The 16265-nt window shown below is 47.4% G+C and overlaps 1 protein-coding gene across 2 annotated transcripts in view; it reads left to right on the top strand.

Annotated features, from left to right (window-relative positions):
- The first annotated feature begins 1562 nt into the window (after nucleotides 1-1562).
- The window catches only part of FBXO15 (F-box protein 15), a 54281-nt gene continuing 39578 nt past the window's right edge, over nucleotides 1563-16265 (top strand). The window contains exon 1 of one of the 2 annotated variants that reach the window (XM_007059926.4): nucleotides 1563-1956. In XM_007059926.4, coding sequence (XP_007059988.2) covers nucleotides 1796-1956 — 161 coding nt within the window. In that variant the 5' untranslated portion in view covers nucleotides 1563-1795. The remainder of the gene's footprint in view (nucleotides 1957-16265) is intronic. The other variant, XM_027822387.3, reaches the window with a different exon arrangement.

Raw genomic sequence — 16265 nt, 5'->3', positions numbered from 1 at the left:
GCCAAATAACCTCACACTGAATTTACTCCCTGCTGGTGGCTGTAGTAGGTAGTGCCTGTCTGAATATTACCATGGTTACCCTCAGATCCCTATGTATTTATGTATACAGCTCCATAAGTTCCGTTCTCTGTTACAAATGTAATGGTTTTCTTTGGTCCAGTCTATATCATGTACCTAGCACACTTTAGGTTGCTGTACAAATAAGTTAAGAAGATCACCAAAACCAATAATAATATACTAATAAAAATACTTTGGTGAAGTGGTCACAAAACCACAACCCCCAGCATGGTTATTATGGAGGTACCAATTGCAGCTCGGTAGCTTAGGAGTTTTGCACTTAAAGCTGACATTCAACCCTTTTGTAATGTATAAAAATTATACATTACTCTTTTACTCAATTACTCTTTGAAAATAGGTTGAATTTTCTGACAATTTACAAGTAAACACATTAATTAGTTTAGGAATTCAAATTAATAAAAAGTTGGGTCTTTTAAAAATTTACTATATGTCAAACTGATTTTTTTTGGTCCCAGATTAGCTCAATAACAATACACAGACGCTTCAAACTCCCCACATAGTTTAAATTCACAGAAATCTTATGCGTAGGCCTCTTTTGGTGGGTTTTAAAGGACTGATCATAATTTTTTCCCAATTAGTCTTCACAACGGCAAGTTTCTCCGTCAGCAGAGGCTGAACAATAAAGTTCTGCTACAGAGAATTCCACCCAGAGCTGCCCTCTTTCAAAACGACTGCCATCTCCCATTGTTCTCAATGAGCCTGAAGTCACCGGTTGTCCTCAGGTGGCCATTCTTAATAGCACTGGGCTCTATGCCTCCTAAAGGGTGTGGGGAAAACAATCTTTCCTGGTTTTACTCTCATCAGAACAAATGGCCAGTTTGAAAGAGGGCACTTCTTTGGGGGTTTCTCTGAAGGAGAAGTTTGATGCAGCAGCCTTTGCAGACAAGCTTTCAGTGATGAAAATGGCAAAAATGAGTCGACCCTTATTAATCCCATATTCTTCTTTCCAAAAATCTATCCATTGCACCGAATCTGCTCCAAAGGGATGACAGGAAAGAGGGGGAAACTGGTGTGTGTGTAGGACAATGTGGGGTGTCGTAGGGAGAGGGAGCTGGCTGTGCGTGTGTACCCAGCCGAATATGGGGTGCAGATGGGAAACTGGTGGTTGTGCATGCTGTGGAAAGTAGAGGATAGGAGGGAGGAGGAGTTGAGGAAGTATGAGCAGGGGAGCATAGAGATGCCCGAGGCAGTGGGCATTTGGGGGAAGCAATGGTGGGAGCACTGAACTGGGTTCTGGAGAAGAGTTCAGTAAGCTAGGGGAATGCACTTATCCTTTTGTTGCCCACTATGCGGGTGACCGAATCCAGGGATGTTTTAGGGTGCAGTTGTGGGTGGAGGCGCTCTGCACTGGACTGCAACCCTTACAGAGTGTGGCGCTCATTACCAGATACAACCCTAGACTGGGGCCTTCTCTGGGCTGAAATTTGGGTGTGTGTGTGTGTGTGTGTTTGTGTGTATGGGGGGGCATCTGAACGCCTGTAACCAGGATGTGCGTGGGTGGAAGAGCCAGGCCCTTCAATGGGCTGCACCCAGCAACCTCAGGCCAGGGAGAGGCCGCAGCGGCCCCGTCGGCTGCAGCCACCTCGTGCCCAGCTGCGACTCCGCCCGCGCGTCGCGGCGGCACAGGGAAGGCCAGGCACAGGCCACAGCACACGGGCGGGCTTGTTGCCGGGCCGCTTGGAACGCTGGGCCGCGACGTTCGGGTTCCGGTGTCACCATGGCGACCGGACGCGGCTGGATCCTGCAGCAGCACAGCCTGGGGCTGGCGTGGGCAGCGGCTGCTCCCCAGCGCCTGGCGCCGCCCGCCCTCCCCAGCCGGAGCCCCCTGTCCTCCGCGGCTCCTCCTCCGGGCCCGGGCCGCGGCAGCTTCGCCCTCAGGTAACCCCCGGCTGAGCGGCACTCGGGTTCCCTCAGCACCGGTGCCAGGTGAACTGGGCGCAGAGCCGAGTCACGCGAGTCCCTCTACCTCCAGACGCCGCGTTTAATTGTGGTGCGGTGCCCATGCAGTCAGGCCTGCTCTCCATCTTCCCCCTGGCCGAGGTTGCTCATGGGAGCGTTGACTCGGAACCCTAATGATGGCGTCCCCACTATTGCCCGAAGTGCAAGGGGAAGGAGAGCTGCAAAGTCTGCTGTGAGTGGCAGCTTGTAGATCTACTTCACCTATGGGCAGAGCTTGGGAAAGTGTGGCCACTTTTTATTTCTCCCCAGACGGGTCAGTGCCACCCACCGTGGAGTGTGACCTGATCCGAGCCCCTGTTCCCAGGGTTTGTCTGCTGCACTCACTTGCTGCCTAGTTTGGACCCATTACTGCAACTGCATAGAAAAGTTTCAGGGAAGTAAGTGCATGGGAGGGACTCCAATAGGATGGTCAAAAGGAGAACAATGCCCTTCTTATTTCTCCTCTCAGTCATTGTGACACTGACTGTACTGCTTCAGAATCCTAGTAGGTCACGCCTTGGTCTTGCTGCCCATGTTGTACCTTGGGCCATTTTGAAACCAAAGCTTCATCAGGGGCTAGGACACCACAGGTCAATGAGGGATAGGCAGCAGTGGTTAATCAATCTTTAGTGAAAAAGCTTTTTAGAAAGGAATAAAGGAGGAAGTCAGAGCTGGTATTTTTGGGTCTGGTAGTCTAAGGTTTGTAAAACTAGTGAAGCAGAATTGCTGGATCTTGTGGTTTCATCATGAATCTCTCAATATATGCTGTTTTCTTAAAGTCATAGCTCCTGGAGTTATGCAATTATGTGAAAATTTCTAGTTTCCAGACATAATTGGTCTGTAGAAAAGCTTGAAAACATGAAATTTAAAGACTCAAAAACAGAAGCAAATAAATCTCTTGCATAGTCCCCATCCAAAAGTAATTTTAAAAAATTTGATGGTTTGGAAAGGCCTGACTTGTGATTTTTTGATCCCTGGGGGCTAGCAATACAAGTGAAGAAAGTGTACTGGCTGCGGCTGTTTACTGTTGGGAATCATTGTCTTTTTTCATGTTAGTCAAAACTATCTTGGTTGGTACCGGTATCTGCAATAATTGAGGACCCAATCCTACAAACACTCACATGCATAAATGGTTGCGGGACTGGGCCTTAATATTGCAAGTCTCATTGACTCATAGACTTTAAGGTCAGAAGAAACCATCGTGATCATCTAGTGAATACCTCCTGTACAAGTCAAGCCTCTTTTCTCATGTGTTCAAATCTTTCTGGAATATTCTCTCTCAAGGCATTTTTCATGTTTGTTCATTGCACAAAGATATTTTGTTTGTTTTTGGTTTGAAAGCTTGAGCAAAATTCCGTGAACTGTTTTTTGGGTTATGAAAAATGAAACTCTCTTTTCTATTAAAGAAAATTGCTAAAACCACTCTTATAAATGCCTGTAGCAAAAATGGCAGAAGTTTGAAACTAGGCATGGATTTTGTACTCGAAGAAGATGTGCTTTTGTCTGGTTTGATTTAACAAAATATGGCTATTTGAAAATTTCATGCTGAGATTATGACATATTTATTTAAAGTCTTTCCTGTGGCACTAATTACTGTAGCATCTGAGTGCTTCACAAACTTATTATTATTTTTTCCTTTCTCAAGGGAATATTGCAAAGATGATATCATTATCCCTATTTTGCAGATGGGGAAACTGAATCATAGAGGACCATAAGGGTATGTGACACTTCAGTTGTGAAAGTGATCTTGAATAAAATGTAGGGGGAATAAAGTGTCTTGAACCTTGTGTAGTTATTTACATCTCTGTAAAGTAGTTGTAAAAAGCTAACAAATCAAAATTATCCACTCCTACTGTCAGAGGTGTTTAATTTAGAAGGGATGTAGAGGACTAAACAAGGTGAAAGGCCAAGCAGATTGCAAAAAAGATGTATTCACTTCACACAGAGAATATATTGTTATTCCTGATTTAAATATGTATTTGATGTAATTCTCTCCTTCCTACTTCCCATAAGTGCAGCTTTCCATTACAGGCAAATGTAGGTCCAAGAAAGTTGTCCACATGGAAAGCCAAGGCAGTGTAATCAAACCATTTCTGAAGCAGGTTCAGGATGACTGCTGCTGGTCACATAAGTGTTGCTAAGGAACACCTCAGCTTCTCTATGGTTGGGGCGCTATCTTAGATGGGACATTGTAGTCAAGGGGGCCGCCAGAAGAGGCATGTATAGTTTCATATTAAATTGGTGAGTAAGAAAGGGAGTAAAGTACATTCTAAGGTTATATATAAATAATATGAAGTGGGGAAGAGGCTGTGAGGTTATGTCCAATTAGTTTAATTAATTTATATTGGAAAAACAGAAGAGGATCTGGGTCAGGTAAGGACATGGGGTAGGACTTCAAATTCCTCTGGCCCTGAAAGACCTTATTCCAGGCCTGGGTGGTGAGAACTTTGGATGGAACACCTCGAAGGGAAAACCCAGGGTGTTGTAGGAAGTGATAGTGGTGATTTAGTAGGTGATACTTGAGAGAGAGTTGCCTTTGAACAAAAGGCTTCAGAATGGGTTACTTCAGGGATCGGCAATCTTTGGCATGTGGCCTGCCAGGGTAAGCCCCCTGGCGGGCTGGGCTGGTTTGTTTACCTGCTGCATCCGCAGATTCGGCCAATCGCGGCTCCCACTGGCCGCGGTTTGCCGCTCCAGGCCAATGGGGCTGCAGGAAGTGGCACGGGAGGCAGGATGTACTGGCCGCTGCTTCCTGCAGCCCCCATTGGCCTGGAGTGGCGAACCATGGCCAGTGGGAGCTGCGATCGGCCGAACTGCGGACGCGGCAGGTAAACAAACCTGGCGGGCCATGTGCCAAAGGTTGCTGATTCCTGGGTTACATGATTGCTAGAGGTGCCATTCTTGGATGTGATATAAAACTGCAGTGTCTCCAGGATGCCAAGCCAGTTTAAATGCATAAACCCAGGTTCTGTGCTGCAGATATAAAGATAGTATGATGTAACTGTTGTACTGATGTAACTGTTGTACGGCATGAGACAGGAGCCTCAGGCAAGGCCAGTTCAAACAAATTTGGGGGCCTCCTGCAAAACAAATAAGCACCAAAAAACAAATTGACCACCACACCCTGAGCAACTTTCAAAAAAGTAACTTGATAAAGGCCTTTGTCTGCCAGGCTTGAGATCTGATGAGTGACTTTCTCCCTCCACCTGTCCAGATTCGCGTGCCACACAAATTGCATTGGTTTGAGTCCCAGGGGTTGAAAAAGAAGAGAATACGTACTGTGTTCAGAACTTGCGCATGTGTTTGTGAGAGCTGGGGTTATAGCAGATGGAGGTGTCCTGTTAAACAGAAGGTGTGGAAAACACTGCAAGTTTGGTAGAATTATTTGAACCAGCCATGGTCTCTGGTATCCTGCTGTGGACTTTGCAATCTATTTTTGCTAGTGTAGCACTATTTTGTTTATTTCTTCCCTCCTCCTAAGATAAAAAGGGTCACTGTTATGGTTTGATGGCTAGCCTAACATTTGACTTTTGTTGTTGTTGTTGTAGAAGAGTTCACAACATTGTCTTGGCCATACTTGTAAATAATATTTTATTTGTACTAAGAAAATAAGAACAACCATAGTGGGTCAGACCAAAGGTCCATCTAGCCCAGTATCTTACCTTCCAACAGTGGCCAATGCCAGGTACCCCAGAGGGAATGAACAGAACAGGTAATCATTAAGTGATCCATCCTGTCGCCCATTCCCAGCTTCTGGTAAACGGAGGTTAGGGGCTAATAGCCTTTGATGGACCTATCCTCCATGAATTTACCCAGTTCTTTTTTTAATCCTGTTAGAGTCTTGGCCTTCACAACATCCTCTGACAAAGAGTTCCACAGGTTGACTGTGCGTTGTGTGGAAAAAACACTTCCTTTTGTTTGTTTTAAACCTGCTGTCTATTAATTTCATTTGGTGACCCCTAGTTCTTGTGTTCTGAGGAGTAAATAACACGTCCTTATTTACTTTCTCCACACCAGTCATTATTTTGTAGACCTCGTATCCCCCCTTAGTCGTCTCTTTTCCAAGCTGAAAAGTCCCAGTCTTATTCATTTCTCCTCATACGGCAGCCGTTCCATACCCCTAATAATTTTTGTTGCCCTTTTTTGAACCTTTTCCAATTCCAATGTATCTTTTTTTGAGATGGGGTGACCACATCTCCACACAGTATTCAAGATGTGGGCATACCATGGATTTATATAGAGGCAACATGATATTTTCTGTCTTATTATCTATCCCTTTCTTAATGATTCCCAACATTCTGTTCCCTTTTTTGACTGCCACTGCACATTGGGTGGATGTTTTCAGAGAACTATCCACAGTGACTCCAAGATCTCTTTCTTGAGTGGTAGGGAACAGCCAATTTAGACCCCATTGTTTTATATGTATAGTTGGGATTATGTTTTCCAATGTGCATTACTTTGCATTTATCAACATTGAATTTCATCTGCCATTTTGTTGCCCAGTCACCCAGTTTTGAGAGATCCTTTTGTAGCTCTTCGCAGTCTGCCTGGGACTTAACTACCTTGAGCAATTTTGTATCATCTGCAAATTTTGCCACCTCACTGTTTACCCCTTTTTCCAGATCATTTATGAATATATTGAATAAGACTGGGACCAGTACAGACCTCTGGGGGAACACCATTATTTACCTCTCTCCATTCTGAAAATTGACCATTTATTCCTACCCTTTGTTTTCTATCTTTTAACCAGTTACCAATCCATCAGAGGACGTTCCCTCTTATCCCATGACAGCTTACTTTGCTTAAGAGTCTTTGGTGAGGGACCTTGTCAAAGGCTTTCTGAAAATCTAATTACACTATATTCACTGGATCCCCCTTGTCCACAGGCTTGTTGACCCCCTCAAAGAATTCTAGTAGATTGGTGAGGCATGATTTCCCTTTACAAAAACCGTGTTGACTCTTCCTCAACAAATTATGTTCATCTATGTGTCTGACAATTTTGTTCTTTACTATAGTTTCAACCAGTTTGGCCGATACTGAAGTCAGGCTTACCGGCCTGTAATTGCTGGGATCATCTCTGGAGCCCTTTTAAAAAATTGGTGTCACATTTGCTATCCTCCAGTCATTTGGTACAGAAGCTGGTTTAAATGATATGTTACAGTCTACAGTTAATAGTTCTGCAATTTCACATTTTAGTTCCTTCAGAACTCTTGGGTCAATACCATCTGGTCCTAGTGACTTATTGTTGTTTAATTTATCAATTTGTTCCAAAACCTCCTCTAATGATACCTCAATCTGGGACATCACCTAAAAAGAATGGCTCAGGTTTGGGAATCTCCCTCGCATCCTCAGCCGTGAAGACCGATGCAAAGAATTCATTTAGTTTCTCTGCAATGGCCTTATCGTCCTTGAGTGCTCCTTTAGCATCTCGATCGTCCAGTGGCCCCACTGGTTGTTGAGCAGGCTTCCTGCTTCTGATATACTTACAATTTTTTTTTGCTATTACTTTTTGAGCCTTTGGCTAGCTGTTCTTGAAAATTTTTTTTGGCCTTTCTAAGGAGTTGAGTACTTAATGTTGTTAAATTCCTAAATAGCTAAGAGGCATAGTGGAGGCAAGAAATCCAAAAGAGGGAATAGGGGAGACTACATATGCCAAAGCCCTGGAAGTAAATTCTAGTAGTCAGAAAAAGTGAGCTTCTCACTTCCTGCATCACTGCTTATGACATTTCAGCTGGTAAGAGTGAAAGAATGACAGCAGGGGCAAATATGTGAGTGACAATTGTCAAGTATGCTTAATGTTAAACAAGACTTAAAGTCAATGGCACTTCTAAAAAAAAACAAACTGCCAAAACTGCACTGAACTTGTTATGCAGCAGTAAAGTTGCGAAGTTAAAATTACAAAGTCTGGACGTGTAAATCGTAACTGGATAAAATGCTATTAAATTGTTATTTATTTCTTCGGTATTGTTTTTCTCAAAGTGCTATTTGCTGTGATATTTGGGACAAGCTTTCTCCTTTCTGTTTGGCCTGATTCATTCAGCAATGACAGAGTCCAGTGTGTTTGACATCAGAGGCCATCTCCATGAAATTTTTCACAAAAGATAGATTGTGGCATTACTGAATGAACTGTACAGGAAAAGAATGGGAAAGAGAAATCTGAGTGAACAGAAGCTTATCTGGTATTTACCAATGGAAGTATGGGAAACAAAGGAAAAGATACGTGAGTTAAACAAGATTTCCCATAATAATTGCTAACAGACACGCTGCGACCCATTCCTTCCCCATTTCTAATGAAGGTAAACTCCAAACATCGAATACTGGAATCTCCAAAATTAATATCTAGTCCCGTATCCAACATTCACATTCTGTGACATTTATAAAATTGAGGTTTGCCAAGTTCAACCAGGTGCATGATTGCTAAGATGAGGAAGGAGGGAATAGCATAGGCGGGGACAGGAGAAAGGCGAAGCATGGGCCCCCTGTGTTCTGTTTCTTACGCTCAGTCCAATGTTCAGGCATGTCCGGGGTGGGCATTGCTGAGTCCCTAGGCAAGGTTGAGCAATTCCCCTGGTGTGGCCTTATGCAGGTGAGTCATTGAATTGTAGCTCCCTTGCAGGACAATGGCTGTTAATGGTTGTTTGACACCCACCCGGGTGTTGGTTACTTTCCTTGGCATTATCTCTGGAGAGCTCTGGGCACTTCCCAAATCCACAGCATATTTGTGGGCACGTCTACACGGGCAGAGTTACAGTGCTGGCAGTTACAGCGCCGCTCAGAGAGCGCTGAAGGGAAACCGCTGTTGTGTGTTCACACTGTCAGCTGCCTGTGCAATAGCGTGTTCACACTTGTGGCACTTGCAGCAGTATTCAGAGCGCAGCTATCCCACAGAGCTCCTTTTTCTCTTCTGCCACTAAGACTTGTGGGAAGGCAGAGGGGGTTGCGGGGCATTCTGGGTCCTGTTCCAATGCCCCGTGATCATTGCTTCGCTTCCCAGCAATCCCTGTGCTTCCATCCGCATTTGGTGCCATCTTTCAACGGTTTGTGTACTGTGCGCCCTGCCTCTTCATGGATCCTGAACTGAATGGATCCTGAACTGCTAACCGGTATGCTCCTCGCTCTGACCAACACATCATGAGTGGCAGTGGAGTTATTCCTTAAACTGCAAAGTCAAGAAGAGTGCAACATTGATCTCGCCACGCATAGTAGCTATGACACGAGATTGCTTGTGGCATTCACGGAGGTGCTGACCAGAGTAGAAACCCGCTTTTGGGCTTAAGAAACAAGCACTGAGTGGTGGGATCACATCGTGATGCACGTCTGGGGTAACAAGCAGAGGCTGCAGAACTTTTGGATGAGGAAAGCCACATTCATGGGACTGTGTGATGAGCTCGCCCCAGCCCTCCAGCGCAAGGACACGAGAATGAGAGCTTCCCTGTCGTTGGAGAAGTGCGTGGCGATTGCACTGTGGAAGCTGGCTACTCCAGACTGCTACCGATTGGTCGCTAACCAGTTCGGAATGGAAAAGTTGACCATTGGGCTTATGTTGACGGAAGTGTGCAGGGCCATTAATCGCATTCTGCTCCGAAAGACTGTGACTCTGGGCAACGTGTGTGGCGGTTCAATGACAAGACGGAACACAGCTTTTAGCAAGCAAGCGAACTGGTCTGCTAACGGGCTTCTCCCTGTCAGCTTTCCACCTTCCCTTTTTATTTTCTCCCCCCTGCGCATTACATACTTCAACCGCAAAAAGACACAACAAAGGAAATAATATGACTTTGATTAATATTCTTATTTACTAGCCTCTATCTACTACTGTCCTTGCTCTCAGGCCTTGAGTCCAGTCCAAGGAAGCTTCCCACGGTTCATGTCCTCTGGATGACTTCCCATGGTCCATGTCCTTGGATGGAGCAGTGTGTGCACTGCTCCTACAAAACACTCAGGATGTGCCCTGAATGTTTCCAGGTGGATGAACTAAACATGAACCCTTCATCAGTTTCCAGGTGCATGAACTAAACATGAACCCTTCATCCCCTCCTTTTTGTTTATTTGTGCTCGGCCATCTCATGGTAGCCATCAATTCGCTTTTGCAAGCGATTTAACTCCCGGACAGACAAGGACATGACTGCCAGGGCGGGTCTCTACAAAGCCTTACCAAAGAGGGAATACATTGTACACAGCAGCAGCAAAAAATAAGCCCAACGATCACAAATACAGCATAACCGAAAAGTTGTCGCAGCCATCCTAGAGAGGGCAGCCAGCCTGTAAGCCAATTCCAAAAGCCCTCAAACCCCAAATCTTGGCGTATGTGTGCCGTAAGATTGGCCAATTCGGCCAGTCTAGTTTCTATGGTACGACTATTATCAGTTAAATTAAAACAACACATATGCTGAAACGTGGAACAGCCTAGATGATGTTTCAAGAGCAGAAAATCAATGGCTGCTCTGTTATCCAAAATTGCATCCCTTAATTCGTGCTGTTCCGTGTTAAGTAGGGCAATTGCCTGGGATGTTGTATTAATCGCATTTGCCGCAAAACACGCCAGGGCATTTAAAGTTCTGGCTGTATAAGTGGCAAGCCCGGGGACCCCAACAATAGAGGCCGCTAAGGCGGTATACTCAGAGCGGCTGAGAAGATTGACATCTGCGACACAATCTTCTGAAAGGGGTGTATTTCTTTTACTGCGCTTTTGGCCGACAAAAGGCAAAATGAGTGTCATTCTACTGAGGCAACAAAGGGTGCCATCGCTTAAATTTGCGGGGATATAACTAAAAGAACGTGAGCCACAGGTAAAAAACCACCCTGATGGTAGGATGATATGGCCATAATTGAACGAAACATTCACGGTGTGGGAACAATTTAAAAAAGGTTGAGAAATTTGACGACAGCCTAAGGGCACCTTTGTACTAGTGCAATTGACCACACGCACACAGGTGACATTGTTGGCCCCGGCCGGATACGGCGTATGAAGGGATACGGCCGTTTGAGGCAAAGTATAGTTGGCCGGGCCCCAATTAGCCATGCCAGAGTACTGGGAAGAGAGATTCGCGTAAGCAGCGAGCATCGTCTCATTCCCTATTTCCTCAGGGTGATGACATACTGGAATGAGGCATGTACCTAACAGTTCTCCGGCTGCTACAGAATCAGGTAAACAAAAGTGGGTAACATTTGCTATTGAAGCCAATCTTTCCCATAGGTTATATGTCATTCGGGCCCGTAACGGAGGAAGTGCTCCCGAGCCAACCCCTACAGGAAATAGCAGGCACAAAAGGCATACAATCAGTACAGAATTAGCAGTAATTTGGGCGAGAATTGCCACAAACAAAGTCTCAGGAGTCTCTGGCTGTTGGTTTGCTGCCAGTCTTCGTTGAGCCGCGGCGACCAATGCTTTTACTGCTCCCCATGTCATGGGCTGGCTTGGGATGCTACGCCTCTTCCGTTTCCGTCCCGTCGTTGTCGACCCGGGAGGCACCGCATTCTCCTCCAAGGTCAGCTGAAACTCCGGTATGGCGTTCGATAGCCCCTGGTGCCAAGCCATGCTGTTTCAGTGCCAGTCGCACACACCAGGCCGGAACCCACAACGGTCCTGCAGGGAGAGACACAGCAGCATATCCCCAACCCCAAGTAATTAAAGGTACTAGGCCCAACCATTGCGGATCGGGCAGCTGACGGTAATAGACACGCGGTCTTTCCAGTACCTCGGACTTATGAAAATGCCGATCCGCGGGGGTTTGCTGATCTGCTTTCAGTATTAAATTATTTAAAGTAAACAAAAGGATATGCAATTGTTGCTGAATGTCTCCTAAGGTTCGGAGACGCAGCTCCCCTTGTTTTAATTGTTTGTCAAGCAAGGTTTTTAGCGTGCGGTTTGCATGTTCAACAATGGCTTGGCCTGTGGAATTATAAGGGATCCCGTGTTTGAGACGGACGTCCCATTGGGCACAAAAGGTGGAGAGGACTGTGGAGCAATAGGCTGGGGCATTATCCGTTTTTATCTGGCTCTGGCGACCCATAACAGCAAAACAGGCTAGCAAATGGTGAATAACTTTGGGAGTGGCTTCCCCACGCTGTGGGGTCGCCCAGAGGAATCCCGAATAGGTATCAACGGAGACATGTAAAAACGAATAGGGGCGGAATTGTGGCACATGAGTGACATCCATTTGCCACAGCTGATTCGCTGCGGTACCTCTGGGGTTAACGGCATAAGAAAAGGTAGGGGCAGCACCTGCACAGTGGGGGCAGGAACGAACAATAGAACGTGCATGATCAGCAGGAATATGAAACTGTCGGGCCAAGACAGAGGCAGACTGATGAAAAAAGGAATGGCTTTCAATGGGGTCAGAAAAAAGGGAATTTACCTGACCACGTAACGCGCGATCGGCGCGTGCATTGCCCTCAGTGAGTAGCCCAGGCAGAGGGGTATGGCTGGGAATATGAGCAACAAAATAAGGGAAATTACGAGTGGTGATGAGATACTGTAAGGACAAAAACAGGCGAAGGAGGTCCGCATCGACCTGAGGGGTAATGAGGGCAAGGGGTAAATGATCAATTACCTGATAAACATAATGCGTGTCCACAATCAAATTAAAGGGACAATCAGCAAAAAGTTGAAAGGCCAAAATAACAGCAGCCAGTTCTGAGCGCTGCGCGGAACGCTGAGGCAGCGTAAAACGAGAATGCCAACGAGGGGGGTTACCTAATTGATAGGCGACAACACCTCGACATGGAGAGCCATCAGTAAAAAGAATGACAGCTGAAACAATGGGTTGAGAGTGGCTAAGACGATGTACGACTAGTGGCACCTTTTGTATAATCACCAAGCGAGGATCTTTTGGGGGATTATAAGAAATTTCTCCCACATAATCACAAAGAGCAACCTGCCAGGCCAAGGAGGCGTGGTACAAGGAATCAAATTCACTACGTGACAAGGGGAACACAATGGCAACCAAATCAGTGCCCGTGAGTTGCACTGCACGGTGGCGGGCTTTACGAACAAGGTCGGACAGGGCATCTAAATAAGGATAAGTGCTCCGAGGAGGAGTGGACGACAAATATATCCACTCTATGATAGAGACGGCTGTGTCTGTACGAGGTACAAACAGAGCCGCAGTAGGCGTATGAGGGGTGGCAAGGAGAGCCAACCGCAGGGGACGAACCTCAGTGAGTCTATCCACAAACTGCTGACTCAACACTGCATTGATCTGTCGAATGCAGGCAATGTGCTCCTCAGTGATGGCAATAACTGTGCCCGGTGCCCGAGCTCCATGGAGGAGCTCGAACAACGGCTGCAGCATCGAAGTGGGGAGACGGAAATAGGGTCAAATCCAATTTAAGTGACCCAAAATCTGTTGTAATTTAACAAGGGTTAGGGGTTGGGGTAGGACCACTTCCGGGCAAACAGGGGCAGCATAGGTTTGTAAAACCTTATGCCCGAGGTATTGGTAGGGATAAGAGCGTTGGATTTTTTCTGGTGCCACTAATAGGCCATTTTGGCCGAGAACCTGGGACAAATATTCAAGCTGTTGTGCCGTGACCTGGGGACCACTAAGCAAAATGTCATCCATATAATGGTAGACCTTTAATGTGGGGTATCGGGCACGAAAAGGGGCAAGGGCCCGATCCACAAAAAGTTGACACAAGGTTGGACTATTTTGCATTCCCTGGGGCAAGACCTTCCACTGATACCTTTGAGAGGGTTGCTGATTATTATATTCTGGCACCGTAAACGTGAATTTTTCGCGATCTTGTGGGCAAAGGGGGATGGTGAAAAAACAATCTTTTAAATCTAACACACAAAGCTGATCGGTTTGAGGAATTAAATTCGGGTTTGGCAACCCAGACTGCAAGGGGTCCATGGGTTGGATACGTTTATTTATTTCCCTTAAATCATGTAACAGCCTCCATGCACCAGATTTTTTCTTAATAACGAACACTGGGGTGTTCCAGGGACTAGTGGAGCTCTCCAAGTGCTGTGCCTGCAAATGTTGCTGCACAAGCAAATGAAGCGCTTTCAGCTTTTCTAGAGGGAGGGGCCACTGGTCAATCCATACGGGCTCTAAGGATTGCCATACCAATGGCAATGCGGAGGGCAAGGTGGGTGAGGGAGGGTTTTGGGCCATTATATATTAATATCGAGGGTGGTGTCCAGCTTTGTAAGTAAGTCACGGCCCCAAATATTGAGGTGGACAGGGAGCACAAAAGGGCGGATCGTAGCAAGGGCACGGCCTCCCGGTTTAGAGACCGTGACCCAAGACAAACTTTGGCGCCCGGGTTTACTACCCCCGATCCCCCACAACTCTTTAGAAGGAACTATTGGCCAACTGACCGGCCACTCCGGATCACGAATCACCATAACATCAGCTCCAGTGTCCACCAACCCTGTAAAAGGAACATTATTTAAAAGAAGTGTTAACTGAGGTTTCGAGGGGCGGACCGACATTGTTAGAGCAACAAGTGGAGAGGACATGTTGTGAGACGGCAACTGAGACAGCGTTGATCCAAAGCCGCCTCCGCCCCGGGCTCGATCCTCTGTGGCTGGCACCTGATAGGGGACTAAAATCAATTGCGCAATTGACCGTCCACGCGGGAGCAACTGCGGAAGATGGGTCCATACCTGAACCTTAATAACGCCATTGTAGTCGGCATCAATGACCCCTGGGATGACAAAAAAACCCTGTTTCCCAGCATGTGAGCGAGGGAGAACCAGACCCACAAATCCGTCAGGGAGAGGTCCCGTCACCTGCGTAGGTATGGCGCAAACCTCCCCAGGCAACCGAAAATCAGCGTCCTCCTGCATAATCAAATCAAGGCCTGCACTTCCGGCAGTTGCCGCCCTCATGGAGTCATGGATTTTAAGGCAGAGGAACAGTTGTCTGAGTGGGAAACACCCCCGTTTGGCCCTGGGTTCGGGGGAGACCCGTCGTGCGGTTTCCCGACCCGCTACGACACTGATTAGCCCAGTGATAGCCCTTCCAACACTTGGGGCACTTCTTTGAGGGGCGAGCGGGCGCCGTCGAGGAGCGGCACTCCCGCTGAAAGTGACCCTCCTTACCACAGCGGTAACAACGCTTCCCCTCCTTTCTGCTTTTTCGCAGGGCGGCAGCCAGAACTCCAGCTTTATGTGCTTGGGTTCTGATGTTTTGGCATGCCCGCAGCATGTCCGACAGCTCTAGAATTCCAGAGGCTTGTGCCGCCTGGAGAGCACGGCGGCAATCCTCGTTCGCATTTTCAACTGCCATTTTTAACAGGATCTCCTGAGCTGCTGCAGGGCTATCCACCTGTCGGAGGATAGCCTCCTGCAATCTGTTGGTAAAATCCATAAAGGACTCTGATGCACCGTGACGGATACTGGCAAAGCTTTTAGTAGGCCTGCCCGAATCCGGGACCTTCCGGAAGGCATGCTGGGCGCAGGTGGAAATAATGGGGAAGACGGCCTGAGGGAGTTGAGACTGCAGCTGAACAGTAGCAAACTGGCCCTCCCCTGCCAAGTGCTCATAAATGATACCTTGCTCTCTATATACCTGGGCTTGGCGTTCCGCCATCTGCCGATACTCACTAAGCCAAATAACATACTGACTGGGTGTCAGCATCATGCGCAACAGCGCCTTCCAATCTTCAGGGACCAGGGAGTACCCAGTACCTAGCCCTTCAATGAGACCACGTACATACGTGCTAGTCAGGCCGAACTCACGAATCGCTTTCTTTACCTCTCGGATCACCGAGTAAGGCAAACTGACCAGTTTGCAACCTGGTTGCCCTGGCCATCATCCTGCCAGGTCACTGGGCAAACTGAGACCAGATCAGCTAATTCCTGTGCTGTAAGATCTGGGCGAGTCTTCACTGCGTGAACCATTTGTTGCACCAGCGAAAGCCCCTGAGCAGACGCGGACGACCCCCCGGGGGGCCCCGGAGCATGGGGCCCCACGGGGGGATGGTGATCACACACCGGCTCCGGTGGGGAAGACAAGGGAGGCAGTGGTAATAGAGGCACTGGGGGCGAAGCAGGGGGAGGGATGGTTGCAGGAGCGGACGGGGGTGGCGAGATCGGCAGCCCCTCTATTGGCGTGGGAGAGGGTCTTTCCGAGGCGACACACTGTGTCGCATCGTCAGGAGGGGGGATGGCTGCAGGAGCGGAAGGGAGTGGCGAGAGCACCAGCCCCGCGAGGGAGGGCCTGTCTGAAGCGACACGCTGTATCGTGTTGCGGCAGAGGTGCCAGGCATGTAAAGCCTGCACGGGCGCCCGTGGCTCTTTG

This window comes from Chelonia mydas, chromosome 2 (genome assembly GCF_015237465.2).
Source record: "Chelonia mydas isolate rCheMyd1 chromosome 2, rCheMyd1.pri.v2, whole genome shotgun sequence".
In the NCBI taxonomy this organism is placed as follows: domain Eukaryota; kingdom Metazoa; phylum Chordata; order Testudines; family Cheloniidae; genus Chelonia; species Chelonia mydas.
Note: the sequence above shows the minus strand (reverse complement) of the source record. Positions and strands in the feature narration are given on the sequence as shown.